Source organism: Molossus molossus, unplaced genomic scaffold, assembly GCF_014108415.1.
Source record: "Molossus molossus isolate mMolMol1 unplaced genomic scaffold, mMolMol1.p scaffold_m16_p_14, whole genome shotgun sequence".
Taxonomy (NCBI): domain Eukaryota; kingdom Metazoa; phylum Chordata; class Mammalia; order Chiroptera; family Molossidae; genus Molossus; species Molossus molossus.
The window spans coordinates 2,118,566-2,140,770 of record NW_023425349.1 but is presented as its reverse complement, the minus strand read 5'-3'; the positions used below and the strand labels follow the sequence as shown (position 1 = coordinate 2,140,770).

General features: G+C 62.8%; 1 protein-coding gene across 1 annotated transcript in view; it reads left to right on the top strand.

Annotated features, from left to right (window-relative positions):
• Positions 1-22,205, top strand: part of COL5A1 (collagen type V alpha 1 chain) — a 95,364-nt gene that overhangs the window by 30,746 nt on the left and 42,413 nt on the right. Inside the window, exons 12-27 of the mRNA XM_036261675.1 lie at positions 627-701; positions 1,406-1,498; positions 2,789-2,845; positions 3,603-3,656; positions 3,984-4,037; positions 6,004-6,057; positions 6,534-6,587; positions 7,985-8,038; positions 10,201-10,245; positions 12,312-12,365; positions 12,940-12,984; positions 13,130-13,183; positions 13,406-13,450; positions 14,872-14,925; positions 18,675-18,719; positions 19,596-19,649. Of these exons, the coding sequence (XP_036117568.1) occupies positions 627-701; positions 1,406-1,498; positions 2,789-2,845; positions 3,603-3,656; positions 3,984-4,037; positions 6,004-6,057; positions 6,534-6,587; positions 7,985-8,038; positions 10,201-10,245; positions 12,312-12,365; positions 12,940-12,984; positions 13,130-13,183; positions 13,406-13,450; positions 14,872-14,925; positions 18,675-18,719; positions 19,596-19,649 (891 nt within the window). The remainder of the gene's footprint in view (positions 1-626; positions 702-1,405; positions 1,499-2,788; positions 2,846-3,602; positions 3,657-3,983; positions 4,038-6,003; positions 6,058-6,533; positions 6,588-7,984; positions 8,039-10,200; positions 10,246-12,311; positions 12,366-12,939; positions 12,985-13,129; positions 13,184-13,405; positions 13,451-14,871; positions 14,926-18,674; positions 18,720-19,595; positions 19,650-22,205) is intronic.

Here is a 22,205-nt window from a genome sequence, read left to right as displayed (position 1 = left end):
GGCGCCTGGCTCCCTGGCCTGTCCGAGCGGGTGGGCGCCTGGCTCCCTGGCCTGTCCGAGCAGGTGGGCGCCTGGCTCCCTGGTCTGTCCGAGCGGGTGGGCGCCTGGCTCCCTGGTCTGTCCGAGCGGGTGGGCGCCTGGCTCCCTGGTCTGTCCGAGCGGGTGGGCGCCTGGCTCCCTGGCCTGTCCGAGCGGGTGGGCGCCTGGCTCCCTGGTCTGTCCGAGCGGGTGGGCACTTGGCTCCCTGGTCTGTCCGAGCGGGTGGATGCTTTGACCCATCTCCCACCTGAGTGACTACACCCAATGGGGAGGCCAGATGGGGGCTCCTCACTGACCGTGCAGAGGAATCTGGCATCAGGGCAGGCTCCACTGGGGCTGCCCGCCTGTTTCGTGCGAGACCTGGAGGGGTGTCCTGGAGGAGTGGACACCCCGACGCTCCCTCTCTGCCCACCTCCTGGAGTGCCTGCTTCTCTGGGCTTGGGTTCTGGACCATTCCGGGCGGGGGTGCACTGTTCTGAGCTTGTCCGGTTTGTTTCTGCCTGGGCTGTGGCTCCGAACCCCTCCTCCCGCCCCGCCCAGCTCCGCCCTCGCTCTCTGACCGGCCCTCTTGGCCTCTCTGCCCACAGGGTCCCCCTGGACGCCCAGGGCTTCCTGGGGCCGATGGGCTGCCTGGCCCCCCGGGAACCATGCTCATGCTGCCGGTGAGTACCCCTGCTTTTGGGGTGGGTGGCCAATGGGAGTGGGCCCTGGGCTTTGTTTCCGAGGGGGACCATCTGCTGGCCACAGACTCGCCCCCAGCTGGGCCCACTGTGTCATAGAGGAGGGCTTCTCTGGGGGCGCCCTGCTTTTGCAGAAGAGTGGGCCCCAGGGGTCCAGGCCTCCATGCCCCCTGGCGCCCGGGGCTGGCTCACCTAAGAGGCAGTGGGGTCGGTCCCTGAAGGGAGACTGAGTGCCATCTGCCTGATGTCAAACACACACCGTCACCACTGGGACCCCGAGTGGGCCTGCCAGCCAGTCCCTCCTTCACGGGGAGCCCAGGCCCGGGAGAAAGAGGATGTGGCTGGTCGGACGTCAGTCTCTGACTGTCTGTCCGTCTGATGCCCGGGCGGGCACAGCTCAGTGTCGCCTGGCGGGGAACCAGGCCCGTCCCGCTAGGCCTCCGCACTGCAGGTGTTTGCAGGGCCTTGGCTTTTCCGTGCCGAGACCAGGGGCCGTGGGGTCTCAGCCTGAGATGCCAGGAGGGGCTCCCTGGGCACGGGCGTCTCCTGAGGCCCAGGGCTGCACGTGGAGGTGGGCGGGGCAGCGTGCGTGGGAGGGGTGTGGGGCTAGAAGCTGCCCGACCCCGAGGTCCGGCGTGGGCCCCTGCATCGAAGCTCCCTTGGTGACCCCCATCTTACACCCACAGTTCCGGTTCGGAGGGGGTGGCGATGCCGGCTCCAAAGGCCCCATGGTCTCAGCTCAGGAGTCCCAAGCTCAGGCCATTCTGCAGCAGGCCCGGGTGAGTGGGGTCGGGGTCTGGGGGACAGGGCACAGGGGGACAGAGCCCTGCCATTCAGCAGGCCCGGGTGAGTGGGGTTGGGGTCTGGGGGGCGGGGCACAGGGGGACAGAGCCCTGCCATTCAGCAGGCCTGGGTGAGTGGAGTCAGGGTCCTGGGGGACGGGGTATAGGGGGACAGAGCCCTGCCATTCAGCAGGCCCAGGTGAGTGGGGTTGGGGTCCTGGGGGGCGGGGCACAGGGGGACAGAGCCCTGCCATTCAGCAGGCCTGGGTGAGTGGAGTCAGGGTCCTGGGGGACAGGGTATAGGGGCACAGAGCCCTGCCGTTCTGCAGCAGGCCCAGGTGAATGGTCCCTGTGATGGGCTGGGCCGAGCTAGACACCTCTGAGGGAGCCCCCTGGGCCCCAAAGCCCCTCACTTGACCTGGGGGTCCCGCGGAACCTGTCCCCTCCCTGCTCTGCTCTGCGTACTCACTGATCAGTGAACTGCTGAGTTTGTAGCTGCCAAGGCCCAGAGTGTCGATGGCTCGTGTGGGGCTGGGTGACCAGCGGGACACCCGTCATGGGGGCATCACAAGAAACTGCCAAGTCAGCCCTTCTCTGGCAGCACCTCCTGGCTCCCAGCCAGCAGACACTCACGGTCAGGACGCTCGAGTATACCCAGCGTGGCGAAGGGATGGGCTGCCCGCACTCCCGAGATTCCCTGGCGGGGACGCCTGCTGGCCCAGCGGCCGTGTGTCCACAGAAGCCAGGCGGGCAGCGGGATGAGCGACACCTCTGAAAGGGAATGGGTCTGGCAGGGGCACGCAGTCGCCTCGGGCTGGCGGGCTGACCGCGGACGGGCGGGTGGGACTGGACCTCACGGTGAGCGAGGGCGCCCCTGCCGGGGTGTGGGGGCTGCAGCTCCCAGGCTGCCGCTTGGGAACTGGTTTTGTTCACCCTCCGAAGGGCTCCCCAGCCACTGGAGGGCGCTAGAGGCACCTCTCAGAATAAAATATTCCTCAGCTCAAACACGTATGTAAAACACCCCACCCCGGTCCAGCCGGGGCTGCATTGCTGACTCCAAGGGGTGAAGGGCAGGGGAGCCAGAAAGGAGGGCAGCACGAGGCTCAGCACCCCGAGTGGATGGCCTCCCCTCCCCAAAGTGAGAAGGAGCCCCCGGGTTCCACCTCTGCCCCGGGAGCAGAGGGGGTTCCGGCTGCAGCTGACCTCTCCCAGCCGCTCCTGCCCCGGCCGCGTCCCCCGCTGGGCCAGCGCACCAGCCCGCTCAGCCTGCCCTGTGTTCTCTTGCAGCTGGCGTTGAGGGGGCCGGCCGGCCCGATGGGTCTGACCGGGAGGCCCGGCCCCATGGTAAGTCACCAGCAGGGGGCGTTGGGGGTGAAGGATGGGGAGTCCCTCCCGTCCCAGCTCATTTCGGAGAGGAGGGCACACACTTTGAGCACCGACACTAATTCTGTCGCTGGTGCCGGGGGTGGGCACTGGCCCCTGGGCAGGTGGGGCCCGCGGTGGTCGGAGGCTGGGAAGCCCTCACACTTGCACCAGCTGCGATTTTGCCTCGTGACCCAGGGGCTCTGAACCTCTTCCTGTTAGGGTGTCAGCTGAGTACAGTGTGTGCCAGGCAGGGCCTGCAGATGGACCCCAGGGTCTGGGTGGTCCTTGGTGTTTGCAAGGAGACAGAGGATTTGACTGCTCAGAGGGGGACTTGGCGCTGGCCCCTGGCCCGCAGTCCGTGGCCTCCCCCCAGAGGGCTGCCTGTGGCATCTTGCCTGGCAGTGGGCCCGGGGGGGATGTCAGCACATTGTCCCGAGCTGCAGCCCAGGGGCCCGGGACGCCATGGCCAAGTTCATCTGGGAGAGGGAGACAGACATCACTGTGAGCTGTGTGGCTCTGTGCCCTGCACTGTCGGGAAGTTCGTCCAAAACGAGAGACCCAAACAGTGAACCTTTTCCCGTCCCCCGGATTCTGTCCGAGGCGGACAGGGGCTGAGGCTGCCGGCCCTCGGAGGGAGCCCTGCCCGCGGGCAGTCCCCGGTCGTCTCTGTCCCCCCACCCCGGCCACCTGCAGCCTTTCCCTGCCGAGCCTTCCTTAACCAGCCGTGTCTCCCCAGGGCCCTCCCGGGAGTGGAGGTTTGAAGGGCGAGCCCGGAGACATGGGCCCTCAGGTACGTGGGCCCCTGGCCTTTGACTCTCGGACGGGGTGTCTCCCGTGCGTGGGAGGTTGTGACTCGGGGGGGGTGCCCCCAAGGCTGCATGTCTTCGAGGAAGTGGGTGGAAGTAGTCGCTTACGCGAAGCGGGAGCGGAGCAGGGTGACAGGTGTCTGCGCGGGAACAGCTGGCCGCGCCCAGCCCACGCTCCGGGCAGCGGGTCCCAGGCCCTGTCCTGGGGGTGCCCTGGAGGTGGCAGCTGGGAGGATTCAAGCACAGGACAAGACTTTGGTCTCTGAGACACACGGACAGCCACTGACCCTTCACCCTCTGATTTCGGACAGGGCCCCCGGGGTGTGCAGGGCCCGCCCGGCCCAACTGGGAAGCCTGGAAGAAGGGTGAGTGTTTCAGTGCCCGCTGGGCACCGGCAGTCTGCGCGGGCTGTGCCCTCGGTGCCCTCTGTGCTGACCGGGCTCCTCGGCGGAAAGCCCGGTTGCTGCCGCCTGGCAGAGGCGGGTCTGTCTCCCTGGCCGACCCCCTTCCTGGGGGCGATGAGCGGAGCCCCGAGGCACTGTCTCCTGGGACTCACCTGCTTGGCCTCCCCGGCCTTTGTCCCGAGCACCTTAATTTAGTTTAACAGACATTTGTAATGACAGCAATCCCCCAGCCCGCTGGGGGGGGCTTGTTTCAGCCCCGTTGCTGCGGGATCGGCCCGGCTCCGTGGGGCACCCCGGCCGCAGCTCACCGCCGCCCAGCGCCTGGTCCTGTCTGGGGTGCGACTGGACCGTGGCAAGATCGTCTCCATCAGACCACGGCTTCCGAGAGGGCCGGCGCTTATGAATTAGCTCACTCAGGGGCAGATCTGGACCAACGCGGGGCGCCCCCGTGACCCCGACATGCCCCAGCAGTGCTTCTTCGAGCCAGCGAATGTTTCTAGTGCCCGGAAAAACCTCTGTTCTGGCGCCCTGTTTGTTTAGGGGGACCCTCTTCAAGGGGCCGCCGGCTCCTGTCCTGGTTGCAGAGCCCGCAAGGCGAGGGGGCTCCTGAGCGGGTAGGGCCCCTCCCATCCCCAAGGCTGTCGTTAGCCAGCGGGGGTGACGAGCAAGCCGCAGCCCAGCACGGCGTCACGGTGGCCCTTTGGGCCGCAGGCCCTCAGGCACCAGCCAGCGCTGGACGAGCCCCTTCGAGAAGCCACGAAGGCCGGAACCCCGTGGTCCTCGGTGGCTAACGAGGGGGTTTATGTTGGATCCGATTCTGCCCAGTGTTCTAGTTCATTAAGTTTCTCCGCGTATCTCCGCGCGCTCAGTGTCCAGTTTCACTGGAAGTAGTTTCTCAGTCCAGGCGAAGACTCAAGGGGAACAGATGTGAGGGGTGGTGTGTAGGGAGCACGTTGCCGTGGCTACGCCCGCGTTTGAACGGATGACCTCGGTCCAAAGACCCACCAGAGGAGCCGCGGGCGAGCGGCCGGGAGCCGGTGGTCCGTGCTCCCTGGTCCTGAGGGGCAGCCACCCGGCGCTCATCCCGGTGACCGGTGGGAGCGTCTAGACACCCAGCGGACGCGTGACACCGCGTGAACCTTTCTGACCAGTTTCCCCTGATCTCTGAGAGTGGAGATCTGAGCACAGGCTCCCCCGCTCAGGTGCACATGGGCCGTGGAGGATTGGGCAGCCCTCTGCACCCTGCTGGCTGACCTTCCTCGTTAGCCAGTGGACATCCGGCCAAGTCCCTGTCACCGTCTGAGTGGCTGGGTCTCCCCCGTGGTGCCTGTGGCATTTATAGTGGACACTGGGGGGTCCGGCCCTGCCGGGCAGCCCCAGGGCCAGTCCGGTGGGGACTGTGGGTGTGCTCTTGACTGTGTCCATAGCTGGACATCATGGCGCTGGGGTGGCCATGGACGGAGCGTCTTGCTCGCAGCCGTGTGGCCTCAGTGAGACAAGCCCCCCCTCTGGGCCTCGGTTTCCTCCTCGGTCAGTTGGACCGACACCGGGCACGTGCTTTTTCTCGCCTGTAGCGATTCTCCGGACTTGAATTTTAATTCTGGGCGGTGGGAAGGAGCTGTGCTGTGGCCAGAGGTCAGGGCCACATGTGTCCTGAGTCCCCGGGCTGGTCGTCCCGCAGGCCGACACAGTTCCTCAGTCGGTCTCCCCCAGTGACCAGACCCTCATGCCATCATCTCCAAACACGGAGGGGCACGTGGCTGACCCCTGCTGGCAGTCCAGGGTGGCGAGGCCCAGACAGACCAGAGCCCCCTGTGAGGCGCCCAGCGGACCCCGGACTCCGGGTTCTGACCGCACGGGGCTGGGCACTGGCCTCGGTTCTGTGGGAAGCCACCGCTAGGAGCTGACACTTCCCTCCTTGTTCCAGGGCCGGGCCGGCAGTGACGGAGCCAGAGGGATGCCTGGGCAGACTGGCCCCAAGGTAGGTGCCATCCACTGCCCCTTGGTGTCCTGGCCACCGTCCCCGCCGTCCTCACAGTCGAGGACGTGGCCAGCACACTGGTTATAGTGACGGATATCGTGGTGAAGACAAGTAATGATTGCACCCATCTGGGGTGGGACCTTGGGGGTGAGGGAGGTTCTGTTTGGGTCACTCTGGCTTGTGGGCATGAAGCCAGGGGTTGGCGGGTGAATTTTATGAAACTGTCGCCGTTAGTTTGGGCAGTGGATCTGCTCCTTGCGAGTGGGTGGTGAGCGTGAGGGGGACTCGGACTGGAGCCTCCTCCGTCTGCACCTTTTCTGGGGTCTGGGGAGCAGAGGTGGGGATGTGGACCCAAGGCAGGGCGTGAGGTGAGGTCCAGGGCCCAGGGCACACAGACCTGCCTGGGCTGTGGCCAAGGCGGGCGGCAGCCGCTGTGGGCACTGTCGTCTCTGAGTGGCCCTCCATCCTCCCTGCAGGGTGACCGTGGCTTCGACGGCCTGGCTGGACTGCCCGGAGAGAAGGGCCACAGGGTGAGTGTGACCGCGAGAGCTCCCGGCCCGGTCCTGGGGGACTTGGTGCAGCAGAGGGTCTCTCAGGAGGCCCGCGCCACAGCCGCACAGTGCTGGTCCCGAGCGGGGTGCCCTCGATGGTAAAGGGGTCACCACGGGGACCGCGTGGGGTGGGGGTGGGAGCGTCCATGGCAACGGCCCGAGGAGCCGGTCTCTGCAGCTTGTGATGGAGAAGCTGGGGGGTCCACTCACTGAGGGTGAGAACGGGTTGAGGAGCAGCTGAAGTCCACTCCCTGTCCAGCGGGGCCTTCCCAGCGTCCGGAAGCCTGTGGCTGCAGCTGCAGAGGGTGGGGATGTGGCACTTGGCGGCCTGGCCTGGACCTTCCGTCCATTTGTGTGGGCTCCACGTGGGGACTCCGAGCAGCTCATCGGGTGTTTGCTCTTCTTTGACATAGATGATGCCTCTTTTATATTTAGGCCCGTTCTGGACATGTAGGCATGTGTGCACACATATGTGCACACACACAATCCACATGCATGCAAGCACACACACATGCAACCCACATACATGCACACTTTCACACACAACCCGCATGCACGCACATTCACGCACGCACAAAACCTACATGCAGGCACATTCTTGCACACATGCACACACATCTGTGCACACTTGCACACACACGACCCATACCCACGGACATTCCTGCACACTTGCACACAACCCACATGCACGCACATTGTTGCACACGTGCGCATATAACCCACATGCATGCACATTCGTGCACACTTGCGCATATAACCCACATACACATATTCATGCACACTTGCACACACCCACCCACATGCATGCACATTCATGCAAACTTGCACGCACACACACACATGCACACACAGTTGTCAGTGGGGTTTATCTGTGAACTTCTATGACGCATTGAGAAGTGGTTGTTGCGACTCAGCCAGAGCGACTTCACCACGCCCTCCTGCAGCCACACAGGGGGCAAGGAAGGCAGTGCTGAGGCAGGGCCAGTCCAGCTGAGTGACTGCCCAGCATATCCTGAGCACCAGCTGTGTGCGAGGCCTGAAGCTGCAGGACGCCCGCAGAGCAGAGCGGTGGCCCTCCCTTGGAGGTGGTGCCGGGCTGGAGAGGGGTCGGTGGGGTGTGGCTCAGACCCCGCCTCAGTGCCGTGGCCCAGCAGGGGGCCCACTCTGGCACGGCAGCCCAGGACCCCGGTTACCCAGGTGGCGGTCTGACAGGCAGCGGGAGCCTGGTCGGGCCGGCACGTGCGAGCCCTCTGGGGATCCCCTGGGCCTCCGGGCCAGGCTGCAGCGGCTGTGGGACTTTCGGTCTCAGAATGAGAGAAAGACCCCCTGCGTGACCCGCTCTGGGCGGCTAACCCTGGCTCTGGTTGGCTTCCTAGGGTGACCCTGGTCCTTCTGGCCCGCCGGGACCACCGGGAGACGACGGAGAAAGGGTACGTATCCTGGGTGTTGCGGCCTCACCTGCCTGCCTGTGTCCTCGGAGCACGGCAGGAAACCCACGCGTGAAATGCCGGCGGCAGTGACACGGCATGTGGAGGGTGGGCGAGGCAGATGGGACCCTGAGGGGGAAGCCAGGGGATGTGCAGGGACTGGCCGCCCAGGACTCTGAGACAAAGCAAACCGCAGATGACTTCAACTCTGTCCCTCCCGCTGACCTGCGGCGTCCAGGGTGGCTTTCCTCCGTCACGGGCCTCAGAGCGCCCCCCCCCCCCCCGGGACAGGTGCCCCAGGTGCCTGGAGGAGGAGCCGGCGGAGGCGGCAGTGGCTGGAGCTTGGGGGTTGAGGAGAGTGTAGAAGGGGCGGCCCTGGAGCGGGGAGGGCACAGCACTGGGCGGCGGGACACAGTGAGGCAGGGACGCTGCTGTCCCAGCGGAGCCCAGGCCGGAGGTGGGCCACCCGGCGGGCGCTGCACTGGGGCCCGAGTGTGTCCGGTGTGTCCTCCTGGGGCTGCAGCCCGTGTTGTCCTTGGACTGAGCACAGGGGCCCTGTGCAGAGAAGCACGCAGCGGTGGATTCGATCCCCGCCCTCCACACGCCCCACTCCCTCAGGCAGCTCCTCCGGGTTGTTGGGGCGTGTGGAGGGAGGTGTGCAAGCCCTGGCAGAGGGGGATGAGCAGGCCGGGTGCTGGAGGCCAGGCCTGGCCTTGTCTCTGTCCTCACCAGCTCTCAGGTTGGCGTGGTCAGGGCTCCCATCTGGGCCTCCACACAGTCCACTGTGGGATGAGGAAGGAGGGAGGGCTCCTCTGGATGTTGGTGCTGCCTGACCAGAGGGCATGTGTGTGTGTGCACCAGCATGGGTGTGCACAAGTGTGTGTGCGTGTGCACCTGTGAGGTGTGTATGTGTGAGCGTGCATGTGTGTGCCTGTGTATTCGTATGTGCACACATACATGTGGGCACAGGTGTGTGCATGTGTGCACCTGTGATATGTCTGGATGTGCAGGTGTGGCTTGTGCATACTGTGTACACGTGTGTATTGCCTGGGCAGGGTGTGTTTGTGTGCATACACGTGTGTTGTGTTGCCGTGCATGTGTGTTTGTACGTGTGTTGTGTGGCCATTCACATGTATTGTGTCGCCATGCACGTGCGTGTGCATGCACGTGTGTTGTGTGGCCATGCATGTGTGTTTGTGTGCATGCACGTGTGTGTGCACGCACGTGTGTTGTGTGGCCATGCATGTGTGTTTGTGTGCATGCACGTGTGTTGTGTGGCCATTCACATGTATTGTGTCGCCATGCACGTGTGTGCATGCACGCGTGTTGTGTGGCCATGCATGTGTGTTTGTGTGCATGCACGTGTGTTGTGTGGCCGTGCATGTGTGTTTGTGTGCATGCACGTGTGTTTGTGTGCATGCACGTGTGTTGTGTGGCCATTCACATGTATTGTGTCGCCATGCACATGTGTGTGCATGCACACGTGTTGTGTGGCCACGCATGTGTGTTTGTGTGCATGCACATGTGTTTGTGTGCATGCACGTGTGTTGTGTGACCATGCACGTGTGTTGTGTCACCATGCACGTGTGTTGTGTGCATGCACACGTGCATGACAATGGGAGGAGGAGGACGAAGCGCGTTGGTGGAGAGGCCGAGTGCTCAGAGGCCGCTCCTGCCCTGACCCGTCCAGCCAGGGAAGCATCTCCGGCTGGAGCCAGAGGAGAGGCTCATCTTGGCCTGCTCGGCAGCCTGCTCAGGACCCTGGCAGAGACCCCAGGCGCCCTCGGGGTTGGACCAGGGGCCCTGGTGACTCGCCCCAGATTTTATCCACCCAGTTTTTATCATTCATGTTCCTGCGTATCACCTGTTCTGCCTGTCTGTCTATCCGTCTGTCTGTTTATCATCGTGTCTCCGTGTAGTTCCGATCGGTCACTCTATCATTAACTTCTGCCGTCAGCTCTATGATCCCCTGATTGTTCCTGCCTGTTTGCCCTCGTCGGAGCTGTGGTCTGAGCGCCCAAGCAGAGTCCCAGAGCCCTGGCCTCCCCTTTCCACTGCGGCTCTCTGGGACTGAGACTCTCTGGGCTTGCCGCGGGAATGGGGACTGGACCAGGTCCAGGCCCTGGAGCCTGACCCTGAAGTCCTGCCTCCTTCCTCCCCTGCAGGGTGACGACGGAGAAGTTGGGCCCAGAGGGCTGCCCGGGGAACCCGTAAGTCTGAGGACTGGGTGGGAGTCTATCTCCTCACCAGGGGGACGGGCGGCATGAGGGGCTCCCTCTGGATCAACTGCATCGGGGATCAACTTAGAGCAGCGACAGTGAGGGGCTCAGCCCTGACACAGAGACAGACCCGGGGTCCCCTGGAGGGAAGGGAGCAGACAGAGGCTGGTGGGGCAACTCGAAGGAGTCAGTCCACGCCTTCTGGAGGTGGACACTCAGGTCCCTGAAGGTTGTGGTGAGTGTCCAGGGCCATCGCGGTGGGTGTCCAGGGTCATTACGGTGGGTGCCCAGGGTACAGCCAGGGTGGGTGTCCAGGGTACAGCCAGGGTGGGTGTCCAGGGTACAGCCAGGGTGGGTGTCCAGGGTACAGTCAGGGTGGGTGTCCAGGGTACAGCCAGGGTGGGTGTCCAGGGTACAGTCACGGTGGGTGCCCAGGGTACAAGGGTGGGTGCTCAGGGTACAGCCAGGGTGGGTGTCCAGGGTACAGTCAGGGTGGGTGCCCAGGGTACAGCCAGGGTGGGTGTCCAGGGTACAGTCAGGGTGGGTGCCCAGGGTACAACCAGGGTGGGTGCCCAGGGTACAGCCAGGGTGGGTGCCCAGGGTACAACCAGGGTGGGTGTCCAGGGTATAGTCAGGGTGGGTGCCCAGGGTACAGCCAGGGTGGGTGCCCAGGGTACAGCCAGGGTGGGTGCCCAGGGTACAGCCAGGGTGGGTGTCCAGGGTACAGTCAGGGTGGGTGTCCAGGGTACAGTCAGGGTGGGTGTCCAGGGTACAACCAGGGTGGGTGCCCAGGGTACAACCAGGGTGGGTGTCCAGGGCCATCAGGGTACAGCCAGGTTGAGCCTCCAGAGGAACTGAAGACCTGCATTAGCTGAGGTCCACCCCCCCCAACAACCACACTGTCTAAAGAGGAACCTCCGTCGCATGCCTTTTCCCGGGCGTCAGAAAGCTGTGTTCACCAAGCAGATTTCTCTTTGGGGCCAAAGCCAATTTCCTGGGCAACAAAAGGACAGTAATTACTCTCCGCTCACTGCTCCTTCCGAACGCCGCGTTCCCTCCGCGGACGCCCGGGAGGCCGCACACCTGCTGTGCTAATTGGAGACACATTGCGAGCACTGGCTGGAGGGGAGCCTGGGCTGGGCGTCCACGGGGCGAAATCACACCCTGGGCGTCTGATCAGCCACGACGGAGGATTCATCACCCGCGCTCTACCGCACGCCCGAGCCGCCCCTTCTGGGTCGTTAACTGCGGAAGAACGGGCACGTGACGAGGCGTCAGGAGAAAAAAGGAGACATTCAAGCAGCAATGGGTGTGGGTGGGATGTCTCAGCCACTGCATCTGAAGGGCCCTGTCAAAACTAAGGGCACTCGAAATCCCTGTGCCCAGGGGAAGGCTCTGCCATTTCCCCGGCAGGCGGTGGGCACAGGCAGAGGTGTGGGCGCCCTCCCGTGGCCGGCAGGGACTCCCCATGTTGCCGTTCAGAGCTGGAGAACGGGCCTAGGGGCTGTGCCCACACACGTGCCCCTCACCACCAGGGGAGGGAGGGACTGAGGCCGGGGCCCAGTGGGCACCCACAGGTCTGGGCTCAGGCTCCCTTGTGCATCGGGTCCCAGTGCGTCTGTCAGAGACCTGGTTTCCTGCCTCTGTCCTCCCGTAACCCTCGGGCTCTGCTGTCAGAACCATGGGGGGGGGGGGCTGGAAGCCAGAGGGGGGCCATAGCGCCCCGTGCAGATGTAACTGTGTCACACGTGGAGGGGTTTGGGGCTCACCTGCCCTAGGTGAGTGTGAAGGGCACCCATCTATTCGAAAGGCAACCCTTTCCCTGAGGGTGCCCCGTGATCTCCCATCGGAGCTCCCCATCAATTCCAGATGCCCGGGTGGAGAGGTGGGCAGGGGTGGGCAGACGGGGCAAGGGCAGGAGGGGCGTGGGCCTCGCTCCCTGGGCAGCGTGGAGGCCTGCGTGGCGGCAGCCCGGGAGGAAGGGGCTGAGGGGCCGCGGGATCTGCGGGGGCCGGACTCCCGGCCGTCTGAATCCCCCTTGCTTTCTCCACTTCCAGGGGCCGCGCGGTCTGCTGGGGCCGAAGGGTCCCCCGGGCCCTCCTGGGCCTCCCGTAAGTCCTGTTTGCATGTCTGTGCCCATTCTGCCCTGGGAGCCCCGCCGCCCACCTTGCAGCCCACTCAGCATTCAGGCAGCTAGCTCCTGGCACTGACCGCGGCCTGCGTGCCCAGCCGTGGGAGGGCCGTCCGCTCTGATGCCCGTGCGCAGAGGGGACTAACAGGGTTGCAGGTGGGGCACCGAGCCAGCTGGGCCCCTCTCCTCCCAAGCACAGTGTGTGTTCCACACAGTGACCAGACACATTGCCTCCCTGCTTGAAAGCACTTCCAGCAGCTTCTGGAAAGTTCTGGAAGGAGGTAGAAGTGTGGTTCCAATGGGGCTGTGTCCTGATGGGCAGCTTCCCCAGGGCTGGGCCTGGCCGGCCACCCTTCTCGGCCCCTTTGCCCTGCCCCCACACCGTGGGGCCTGGAAGCTCCGTTCCTCCTCACTGGTCAGGCTTCAGGGGTCGTCAGGGTCCAGCCCCCCCCTTCCCAGAGGCTGTGCCCTCCCAGGACACTGCAGGCAGGGCCGAGCCGCGCTGCGCGGGGCTTTCCTTCTGAGCATTTGTCTCCGTTTTCCGTCTCATCCAGGGTGTGACGGGTATGGACGGCCAACCAGGCCCGAAAGGAAACGTGGTAAGTGTTTGGGGTCCCCATGGCCCGGCTTTGTCCGATCCCCCACCGGGGGACTGCCAGCCAGGCCAGGGATCTCCGGCACCCTCAGAACCAGAGGGGATGTGAGAAGAAGCCCCCTCAGTGCCTTTGCTTTCGGTTCCTGTAGGGTCCGCAGGGAGAGCCCGGCCCCCCAGGACAGCAGGGTAATCCAGGTGCCCAGGTAAGTGAGTTGGGGATGGTTTCTGGGCAGCGGGAGGTGCCCTGGGCCTGAGCGGCCACTGAGCACTGCCCCCTGGTCTGGCCCAAAGGGGCCTGCAGCCCAGAGGTGGCCTGGAACCCGGGTCAGTGCCCAGAGGAGAGAGTGGGGGAAAGGTGGGTGGTGGACAGGAGAGATTTGAGCCAACCAGTTCCTGACCTTTCCACCTGACTCCTCCCCTCCTAGGGTCTTCCTGGCCCCCAGGGTGCCATCGGTCCTCCAGGAGATAAGGTAGGTGGGCTGAGCTGGGCATAGGGTACCAGCGCTGGCCTGCAGGGTGGGTGCAGTCTAGGCTGGGGAGGAGCACTGGGTGTCGCCAGCTTGGGGTGCGAGACTTTGTCCTCCCCACAGTGGGGGGAAGCTCAGATGCTAAGCACTGAGCACATAGGCCCAGAGGAGGGTGGTGGATCTTTGTCATTCAGCGATTATAGATCATTCACTTATCCATCCATCCATCCATTCATCCATCATCCACTCATTCATCCATCCATCCATCATCCACTCATTCACTCATCCATCCATCCACTCATTCATCCATCCATCATCCACTCATCCATCCATCCATCCATCCACTCATTCATTCATCCATCTATCATCCGCTCATCCATCCATCCATCATCCACTCATTCATTTATCTATCCATCCATCATCCACTCATTCATTTATCTATCCATCCATCATCCACTCATTCATTTATCCATTCATCCATCATCCACTCATTCATTCATTCATCCATCCATCATCTACTCATTCATTCATCCATCCATCCACTCATTCATCCATCCATCATCCACTCATCCATCCATCCATCGTCCACTCATTCATTCATCCATCCATCCACTTATCCACTCATTCATCCATCCATCATCCACTCATTCACCCATCTATCCATCATCCACTCATTCACCCATCTATCCATCATCCACTCATTCATTCATCCATCCATCATCTACTCATTCATCCATCCATCCATCATCACTCATTCATCCATCCATCCATCATCCACTCATCTATCCATCCATCCATCATCCACTCATTCATCCATCCATCTATCATCCACTCATCCATCCACCAGTTTATTCATTGATCATTCATTCACCCACTCTCTAGCCTTGTATAGGGTTGCCAGATATAGGAAGAAGAGTAAATATGGGGTGCCCCATTAAGTTTGAACTGTGTCTGCTTGTCTGAAAGCCAAATTTAACCAGGCATCCTGTTCAGTTGTTGTTTGTTTGCTTTTACTAAACTGGGCAATTTCCTAAGTGTATCCTAGGCACCCGAGTCCTAGGTTAGGGAGAGAACCGGGAACACCTTGGTGGGACGAACAGGGTGACCTCTCAGGGGTAGTTCTCAGTGCAGACGGCCCCTGGGGCCAGTTGAAACAGCTCGCTGGGTGGGGTCCTGTCTGCACCTGGCTGGGGCATTACTTCCTATTGCAAAGCCTGAGGCCCTGAAACAGCGCAGGCTGACCCACCCTCCTTGGCCTTCCATGCTGGAAGCTTCCACGCTAGGGGGTGGGGTACCTCTGAGCATCTTTTTCAACAAATGTTCTTTGAGGAGAAATGTTGAAAAGTACCCTGGGGGGTGTGTAGAGCAGTTGGGCAGCCTGGGGAGTGCCCGGGCATCTGTTCATGGAGTCTGGTTTGTTCTAGGGTCCCCTGGGTAAACCAGGCCTCCCTGGAATGCCCGGCGCTGATGGACCCCCGGTGAGTACCCCTGTTCACCTCACTCCTTCATGCACCCTCCCCCGCGTCCGCCCCAGGGAGGGGGCTGGGACCCGGGCTCCCGGTCGGCGATGCTATGCGTGTGGGGCTCATTCACTCGTTGTCCTGCTTTGGCAAAGACGCACTTGGGAACTCGAGCTGGCTCGCTTGGGGGTGGTGGGTGTTGGACCCACTTCCCAGAACATGTTTCCACGAAAGAGTGGTGTTTGCGTGAACAGGAAGGTGAGCTGTTTATTAGGGTGGCCGTGTGGTTACCGGAACCGGCCTTGCATTGTTCGCTGGGCTGGGCTGGGCCCCGAGCGAGGCAGGTGTCCCCGGTGTTCGAAGGGGAGGGTGGCATGTGCCGGCTGTATTTTTAGGGTTTGCGCACCGAGAAGCGGGGTGAGTAACAAATGCATTTGCACTGTGGGAGCACACAGCTGTGAAGCCAAATTGGGAGCAGCCTAGAAATAGCGTCGGTGACAGCTCCCATCTGTGAAGGGAGGGTGTGGGAGGTGACGGAGCCGGTGTGGGTGTGGGCGGCTTCGGGACGGTTTAGCTGCACCCGCCACCCTCTCTGTAAGTCGCTGGGGGGTTGCGGGGTATTTTTTTTTTTTAGAGTATTCAGTTGGTGATGCAGAGTCCATTTCAGAAAACAAGATGAGCCAAATTAATTATTTCAGACCCAGAGCCCTTTGTAATTTTAATGACGCCGTTAAAAACGGAGCAAACGGAGCAGGGAGGTTTGGGACGGTAATTCGTGGGTTTCGGCTTGCACGGCTGAGGGTCCCGGGGTTCAGCGGGCCGCCCATCCAGGTTGTCCCTTCTGGCTGGGGACCGGCAGGTTCTGCCCACACCCGTCCCCATGGGAACCGCCATGGGGGCTTCCGTCTCCCGGGTTTCCGGGAGTTAAGCTAGAAAGTGACGAATGTTTAGCAGTATGTCATTTACGTCCTATCATTTACATTTACACTTAATTGCATTTTCTAATGAGAAAGTAGCCCGTTTTGTCATGGAAAATTAGGGAAATAAATGAAATGACAACACGTCCCCGTGAGTTGAGCGGCTGACGGCGGGGGGAGGCGACAGCGTATTTTCTGTGTATTTCCTGCAGGCCCATGTCACTGCGGCCTGGCCAGGCTGTGGCCCTGCAGGGAGGGGACGTGCCTGGGAGTGGACGGGGCCGCCGGACCCCACTTCCCTCGCCGTACCTCCCACACGTTGGAGCCTCCAATGCACTGGGGTCCCTGAGGACTCCCCCGTCCTGGCAGACCCTGCAGGAAATGGGGCCTTTAAGACACCCCATGCCCGGGGGCCAGTCGGCTGCCTCTTGTGACCCCATGTCTCCCCAAACTAACATTTAAACTTTACTTATTTAACATTTTTTATTTTTTTATTTTTTGATTGTAGTTGACATCTAGTATTATTTTGATTTTTTAAAACTGATTTTAGAGAGAGAGGAAAGAAGAGGGAGAGAGATCTTAGCAGGAACCAAACCCAGGACTCTGATCCGCAGGCCGATGCTGCAACCGCTGAGCCAAACCGGCCAGGGCTGTTTTTGTTTTTTTTTTAGGGAGGAAGAGGGAGAGAGAGAGAAACATCGATTGGCCGCCTCCTGCATGCCCCCCACTGGGGATCAGGCCCACAACCTGGGCATGTGCCCTGACTGGGAATTGAACTGGTGACCTCTTGGCGCAGGGTCAACGCTCAACCACGGAGCCACACCGGCCGGGCTGTTCAAACATTTTTCATAGCGAGCTGTGTCCTCCCCTCCTCCAGTGGCCGCTCTCATTCTGTAACCACAACTCCAAGTGCATGTCAGAGGCCGGGCCTCCACTCCATAGTGGTGACCGTTGGATCCTGGTGAACAGGTGTTGGTCACTCGCTGCGTGGGGCACAGGCCGGGGGCTCATCCCCACACCCTCATCGCCTCAGCAGGAGACGGGAACATTCCCACTGCAGGGGTCCTCTGGACCCCAGAGCTTCACCACTCACAGACACCCCTTGCACCTCAGTTCCTGACCAGGAAAGTCTATGCTTGGAGGACACTAGGAAGGGTCCCCAAAACCCATGTGGAGAGAGGGGGTGGGACTTCACTCCCTCCCAGCCACCCGCAAGCAGGGCACCTCCTCCTGGGCACTGTTTGGGTCCAGCCCGCCACCAGGCGGTGCTGGCGCCATGAGCCTTGTTTCTGGGGGGCAGGACGGCAGGGCCGGAGAAGCAGGTGTGGCCCTAGCCGGGTCTGATTTCCCTCAGGATGGCGCCACCAGGCTCCCCAGGGCACCCTCGACCCAGGAGCTGGGCACTCGCTTTGTCACAGGACAGGCTGTTTGCGACGACATTAAGTCGAATTGCATGACTGATAAAAATGAGGAGGAACACACACCCTTCATTCAGAGATGGGGTTTGGTCTCCGTCACACGGCTGTGTTCCAGAAACAGGGTCTGGGCTTTTAGGACACTCGAGCAGAAGGAGCTTCCATCCTCTCCTTTTACACAGGAGGCCCTGGAGGCCCAGAGAGAGAGAGCGACTTACCCAAGGCCACACAGCGGGTCAGCCTGAGCAGGCGCGGTCAGGCGGCCCGGCCCTGCCCACCAGCGCCCTCTCCACACCGTGGGGTCCCTCCCCACTGCCCCTCGGGCTGTGGCTGCTTTCCAGAGGTTTTATCTTTCTGCTCCTGTCATCCGTGTTTGGTTCGTGGACACGAAGGTGTCAAACCTAGTGGCCAGCCTGGGTTATGTCAAAGGAGGCCACATTCCTGGGAATAGGCTTGGTCAGGGCTGGGTGGATGGGGCAGTGACCGAGGACCGTAACCATTTCTACTGGGTGTCAGCTCCGCATCTGTGGCCTGGGGGTCAGTCCCCTCCTTTCCCCAGTCCCTTCTCTGTGTCACCTGGGAAGGTGCTGACCCCTGCTCAAAGGACAGGGCGTAGGCAGCTCTCTACCTGGCACCAGCCGTGCCTGACAGTGGACACCTGGTCTGCAGACAGCACCCTGGTTGCTGGGCCAGGAAGCAGGTGCCTGGGGGGCTGGTCCCACTTCCTTCCTCCTTCAGCCACAGATCCGCTTTGCTGGGTGACCTTGAGCGAAGGCCCTGTCGTCACTCACCCGATGCTAAGGGCAGGCTGGATGCCAGCAGAGTCAGGGGACCCTGGGGCACAGTCATGCCTGGAGCCCACCTGTGGGTCCCCTTCGTGGTCAGCTGCCATTCTTCCCACTTGGCTGAAGAAAGAGCCGAGGGTCCGGGGCTCAGAGACTAGCGTAGACCTCATGGCTGGGGGTGACCGGGCCTTGCTCCACGCTGTCGTCCTGCCTTGGTGCCCTCCCGACTGTGTTTGCGGGGAGGCAAGGCCATGGCGGGAGCCTGTGCTCACCCTCGCATGTGACTGCTGCAAGGGAGGCGAGCACTGGTGGGCACGGCTCACCCTCACATGTGACTGCTGCAAGGGAGGCGAGCACTGGTGGGCACGGCTCACCCTCACATGTGACTGCTGCAAGGGAGACGAGCACTGGTGGGCACGGCTCACCCTCACATGTGACTGCTGCAAGGGAGGCGAGCACTGGTGGGCACGGCTCACCCTCACATGTGACTGCTGCAAGGGAGACGAGCACTGGTGGGCACGGCTCACCCTCACATGTGACTGCTGCAAGGGAGGCGAGCACTGGTGGGCACGGCTCACCCTCACATGTGACTGCTGCAAGGGAGGCGAGCACTGGTGGGCACGACTAATGCAGGCTTCTCTTCCCCACAGGGGCACCCTGGCAAAGAAGGCCCTCCAGGAGAGAAAGGAACCCAGGTGGGTCCCCCGCGCCCCGGCCCCAGTGTCTCCTGCAGGGCCAGCCTGGGAGCTGTGACCTGCTCTGCTCGGGGCTCCCACTCCGAAGGGATGTGCTGGGCAGCTGTGCCCTTTCCTTGAGGGCTACGCTGGGGGACACTCCCCCAGGATCGGGTCCTGGAGCCCACCCCACCCTTGGTTTCTGCACATAGGGGCAAGCCTGACCTTGACCGGGCAGAAACTGGGCGACTGTGCAGGCTCTGGGCCGAGGCACCCCCAACCCATCAACATTGTGTATTGAGGGCCCAAGGTGTGGGGGGTTAAAGCTGCTGGAGTTCCGCAGGGTCCCGAGCACCGGGGTGGCGCCTGCCCCCTGCCCTGCCCCTGGTGAAAGTCCTTGCCTGCCTCGCTCCCTCCTCCCGGCCTCCCCAGGCCCCCACGGCTCCGGGAGCCATGGGCCGTCATCAGCAAGGCCCTGTGGCTGTTCAAGGACATCCCGTCCTTGGGCGACCAGCCCCCACCCCCTTCTCCGCGCCGGAGGGTGGCCCGGTTAGCTCCCAGGTCGCTTGGCATTTCTTTAAAGACATCTCGGCCCTTCCCAATCTCCCCACGTCCCCGACCCCACTCTTGAGTCCCGGGGTGTGACCTGCGGGAAGCGTGGTCACAGTGCTGTCACTCGAGGGGACACGGCCTGGGTGCTACCCTCACCGCGGGGCTGGGTGCAAGTGCCCTGGGCACTGGCCTGGGTCTGACCCGGGGTATCCGCTCCGCTCCGAGTGAGGGGAGTGCTGGTGGGGGCAGGCTTTCCACGGCTGTGGGCAGGACCCTGAGTGGACCGGACCTAACCATGTCCCCCGCCCCGAGATGGAGCTGACGGTCTCTCCCCTTCGGTTTCAGGGTCCCCCTGGCCCCCAGGGCCCGATCGGCTATCCTGGTCCTCGAGGAGTCAAGGTGAGCTTCCTGGAGGCCGGGGCTGGGGCATGATGTGCCTGGTTTTCGGGAACGCCATGGTCTACCCTCCTTGCTGCCCAGACAGGCCAGCCGGTCCTCCCAGTGCCTGCGGGACATTGCGTGTGGCCCGTGGGCCTGAGCAGGGCAGGGGTGCGCAGGCAGGAAGGGCGGATTTGGAGCCGGGGACAGTCCCTGATGCGTTTGTGACAACGAGCAGGCAGGATGGCGCCTGTCGCCACCATTTGCGATGCTTCCCGCCGCTCTGTCAAGCCCCTCGCCCATGGCAGAGCCCGGCATTCTTCCCGGGGACATCTCGCGCACAAGCAGCGTGAGAGTCTGGCCGGCCACGCGTGGGCGAGGAGCCGTGGGAGGTGTCCACTCATTCACGGCTGTGTTTCGGCTGCCGAACGGCTCCTGTGATCTTGTTACTCGGGCTCCGCGCTCCAGAGCCGTCCCCCCAGCACAGAGCCTGCGGGCCAGAGGCGCTGACTGTTTGCTGGGAGCCGGGGCGTGGGGGCTCCAGTGAGGCCGCCCGGAGGCGGGCACCCGTGCAGCCGGGAGGCAGGGGCCCGGGAAGGTGAGTGGATTAGGGCTCCCCCTCCCCGGCCCGGCATGTCCCCAGGCCTCAGAGCACCAGGTTACCCTGCGGCTTGGAGAAAGCCAGTGGGTAATCTTTCCTTCAAAATGACTCAACTTGATGTGAAGAAAAATGTATCACGACGTACATGTGTTAAAACAAACAAAACCAGTTTAACGTGAGGGGTTTGCACCGCCCGCGCTCCTGTGTCCCCTGCTGCGGAGGTCTGGGTGGCCGCCCTGGGGGCAGAGGGTGGGGGACCCCAACCACCGTTTTCAGTGACTTGTCCCGAAGGACCCTAACATTGACACCACTCTCGGGACCCAGATCCAGGCTTGCTTATTCTAACTTGCTGCCCGTCCTGGACCCCACGGGGCCCGCCCACTTGCCCGGGAACCTGGAGCCGCTGCACAGTCCCCAGGGGCGCCTCGGGGCCAGCCCCTCCGCAGCGGACGCCCAGCGAGTGTGTAGGGGGTCACTTATCGGAATGCTGACTGCGTGAGCTCTATGCCTGTTTATTTTACAAATTCTTGTCGCAGAGCCCTGCACGGCTAATTGCATAAAGCCGCCTCTGCCAACCCAGCAGTGTTTGGTTTACAACGTGGGTGCAGCGTGCTCTGTCTGCCTGACAGAAATTTGCTCACGACCTGAGCAATCTGGTTAGACTTAGCGGCGGGGACGGAGGCGGGGGGGGGCGGGGGGGGGGGGCTGGAGAAATCATCTCTTCCTCCCGTGCCTTTGGGATGCGTGAGCCGCGGCCTGGAAGGGAGGTGTGCAGGGACTGCGTGGTGGCCGAGCTTTGCCGTAAGAGACCCGCAGCCTTGCTTAGGGAGGGCTGGCTGGCCGGCCTCCACTGGTCCCGCCTTCTTCCTGAGAAAGGGGCCTCCTGCTCTGACTTCATCGACCTTAAGCAGCCTCCTCTGTCGTGCCCCGTCTTAGGGACAGGGGTTTGGGCTTGAGTGTCTGCAGACACCCCTCCCCGAGTCTGGGTGGGCTGGCGGAGACCCCTGGGCGCATTCCCTGCTGGGCTCTCACTTCCTCTCCTGGGGCTGGCTCCTCTGTTCTGGCCCCTGGGGGTGTCATGTACATGCTGGTCCCCGGTTCTCAACCCGGGGCCGCCTGTGGACACTTCTTTTTCTAGAGAGAATGGAAGAGGGGGAGAGGGAAGGAGGTGGGGGGAGAGAGAAAGAAAGAAACATTGATGGATTGGTTGCCTCCCACACGTGCCCTGACTGGGGCTGGGGATCGAACCCGCAACCCAAGGATGTGCCCCTGACCGGGAATCAAACCCCCGACCCTTTGGGCTGAGGGCCGGCGCTCTCACCTCTGAACCAAACCGGCCGGGTTCCCTGCAGACAGATGGTCATCATGAGGTGGGGCCCCTGTCCTCGAACAGGTGGGGCCATGCTGCCCAGCCTGGCAGTGCTCAGGGGGGCCCCCTGCAGGAAGGGCCGCCCCGCTGTCCAGGCGAGAAGCCCAGGCCGGTTGGTCCCGCCGCCCTGGCCTCTGGCGGGTTAGAAAAGGGCAGAACTGCAGGTCGGGGAGGCCCCGGGGATCCTCTGCCCCGCCTTCTTGTTTTCCGAAGGGTGTGGGTGGGGAGCCCACCCGGCGAGAAGGTGGGGAGCCAGTGCCGGGGACCCCACGACGGCAGGGTTTCCTCCGTCCCAAGCTTCTCATCACTGGGGTGACGGAGCCCAGGCCCGGCTCAGCTTCTGTCTGTCTGTGTCCACCTCAGTCCGCTCAGATTTCTCACCACCAGAGGGCAGCACTCAGCCCGAGGGTCCCAAGACCCCCCCTCCCCCCATCCTGGCTGCCGCTCGGCCGGGATGGGACTGGGAAGCCAGGCCTTGCTCTAGTCCCGTGTCCGTGTCCGTGTCCGTGTCCGTGGCAGGAGGTCTGAGAACGCCTCTGGCAGGCGGTGGCCAGTGCCTGTGCCCTGCTGGGGGGGTCCACGGGGGGGCTCCACTCCACTCGGGGGT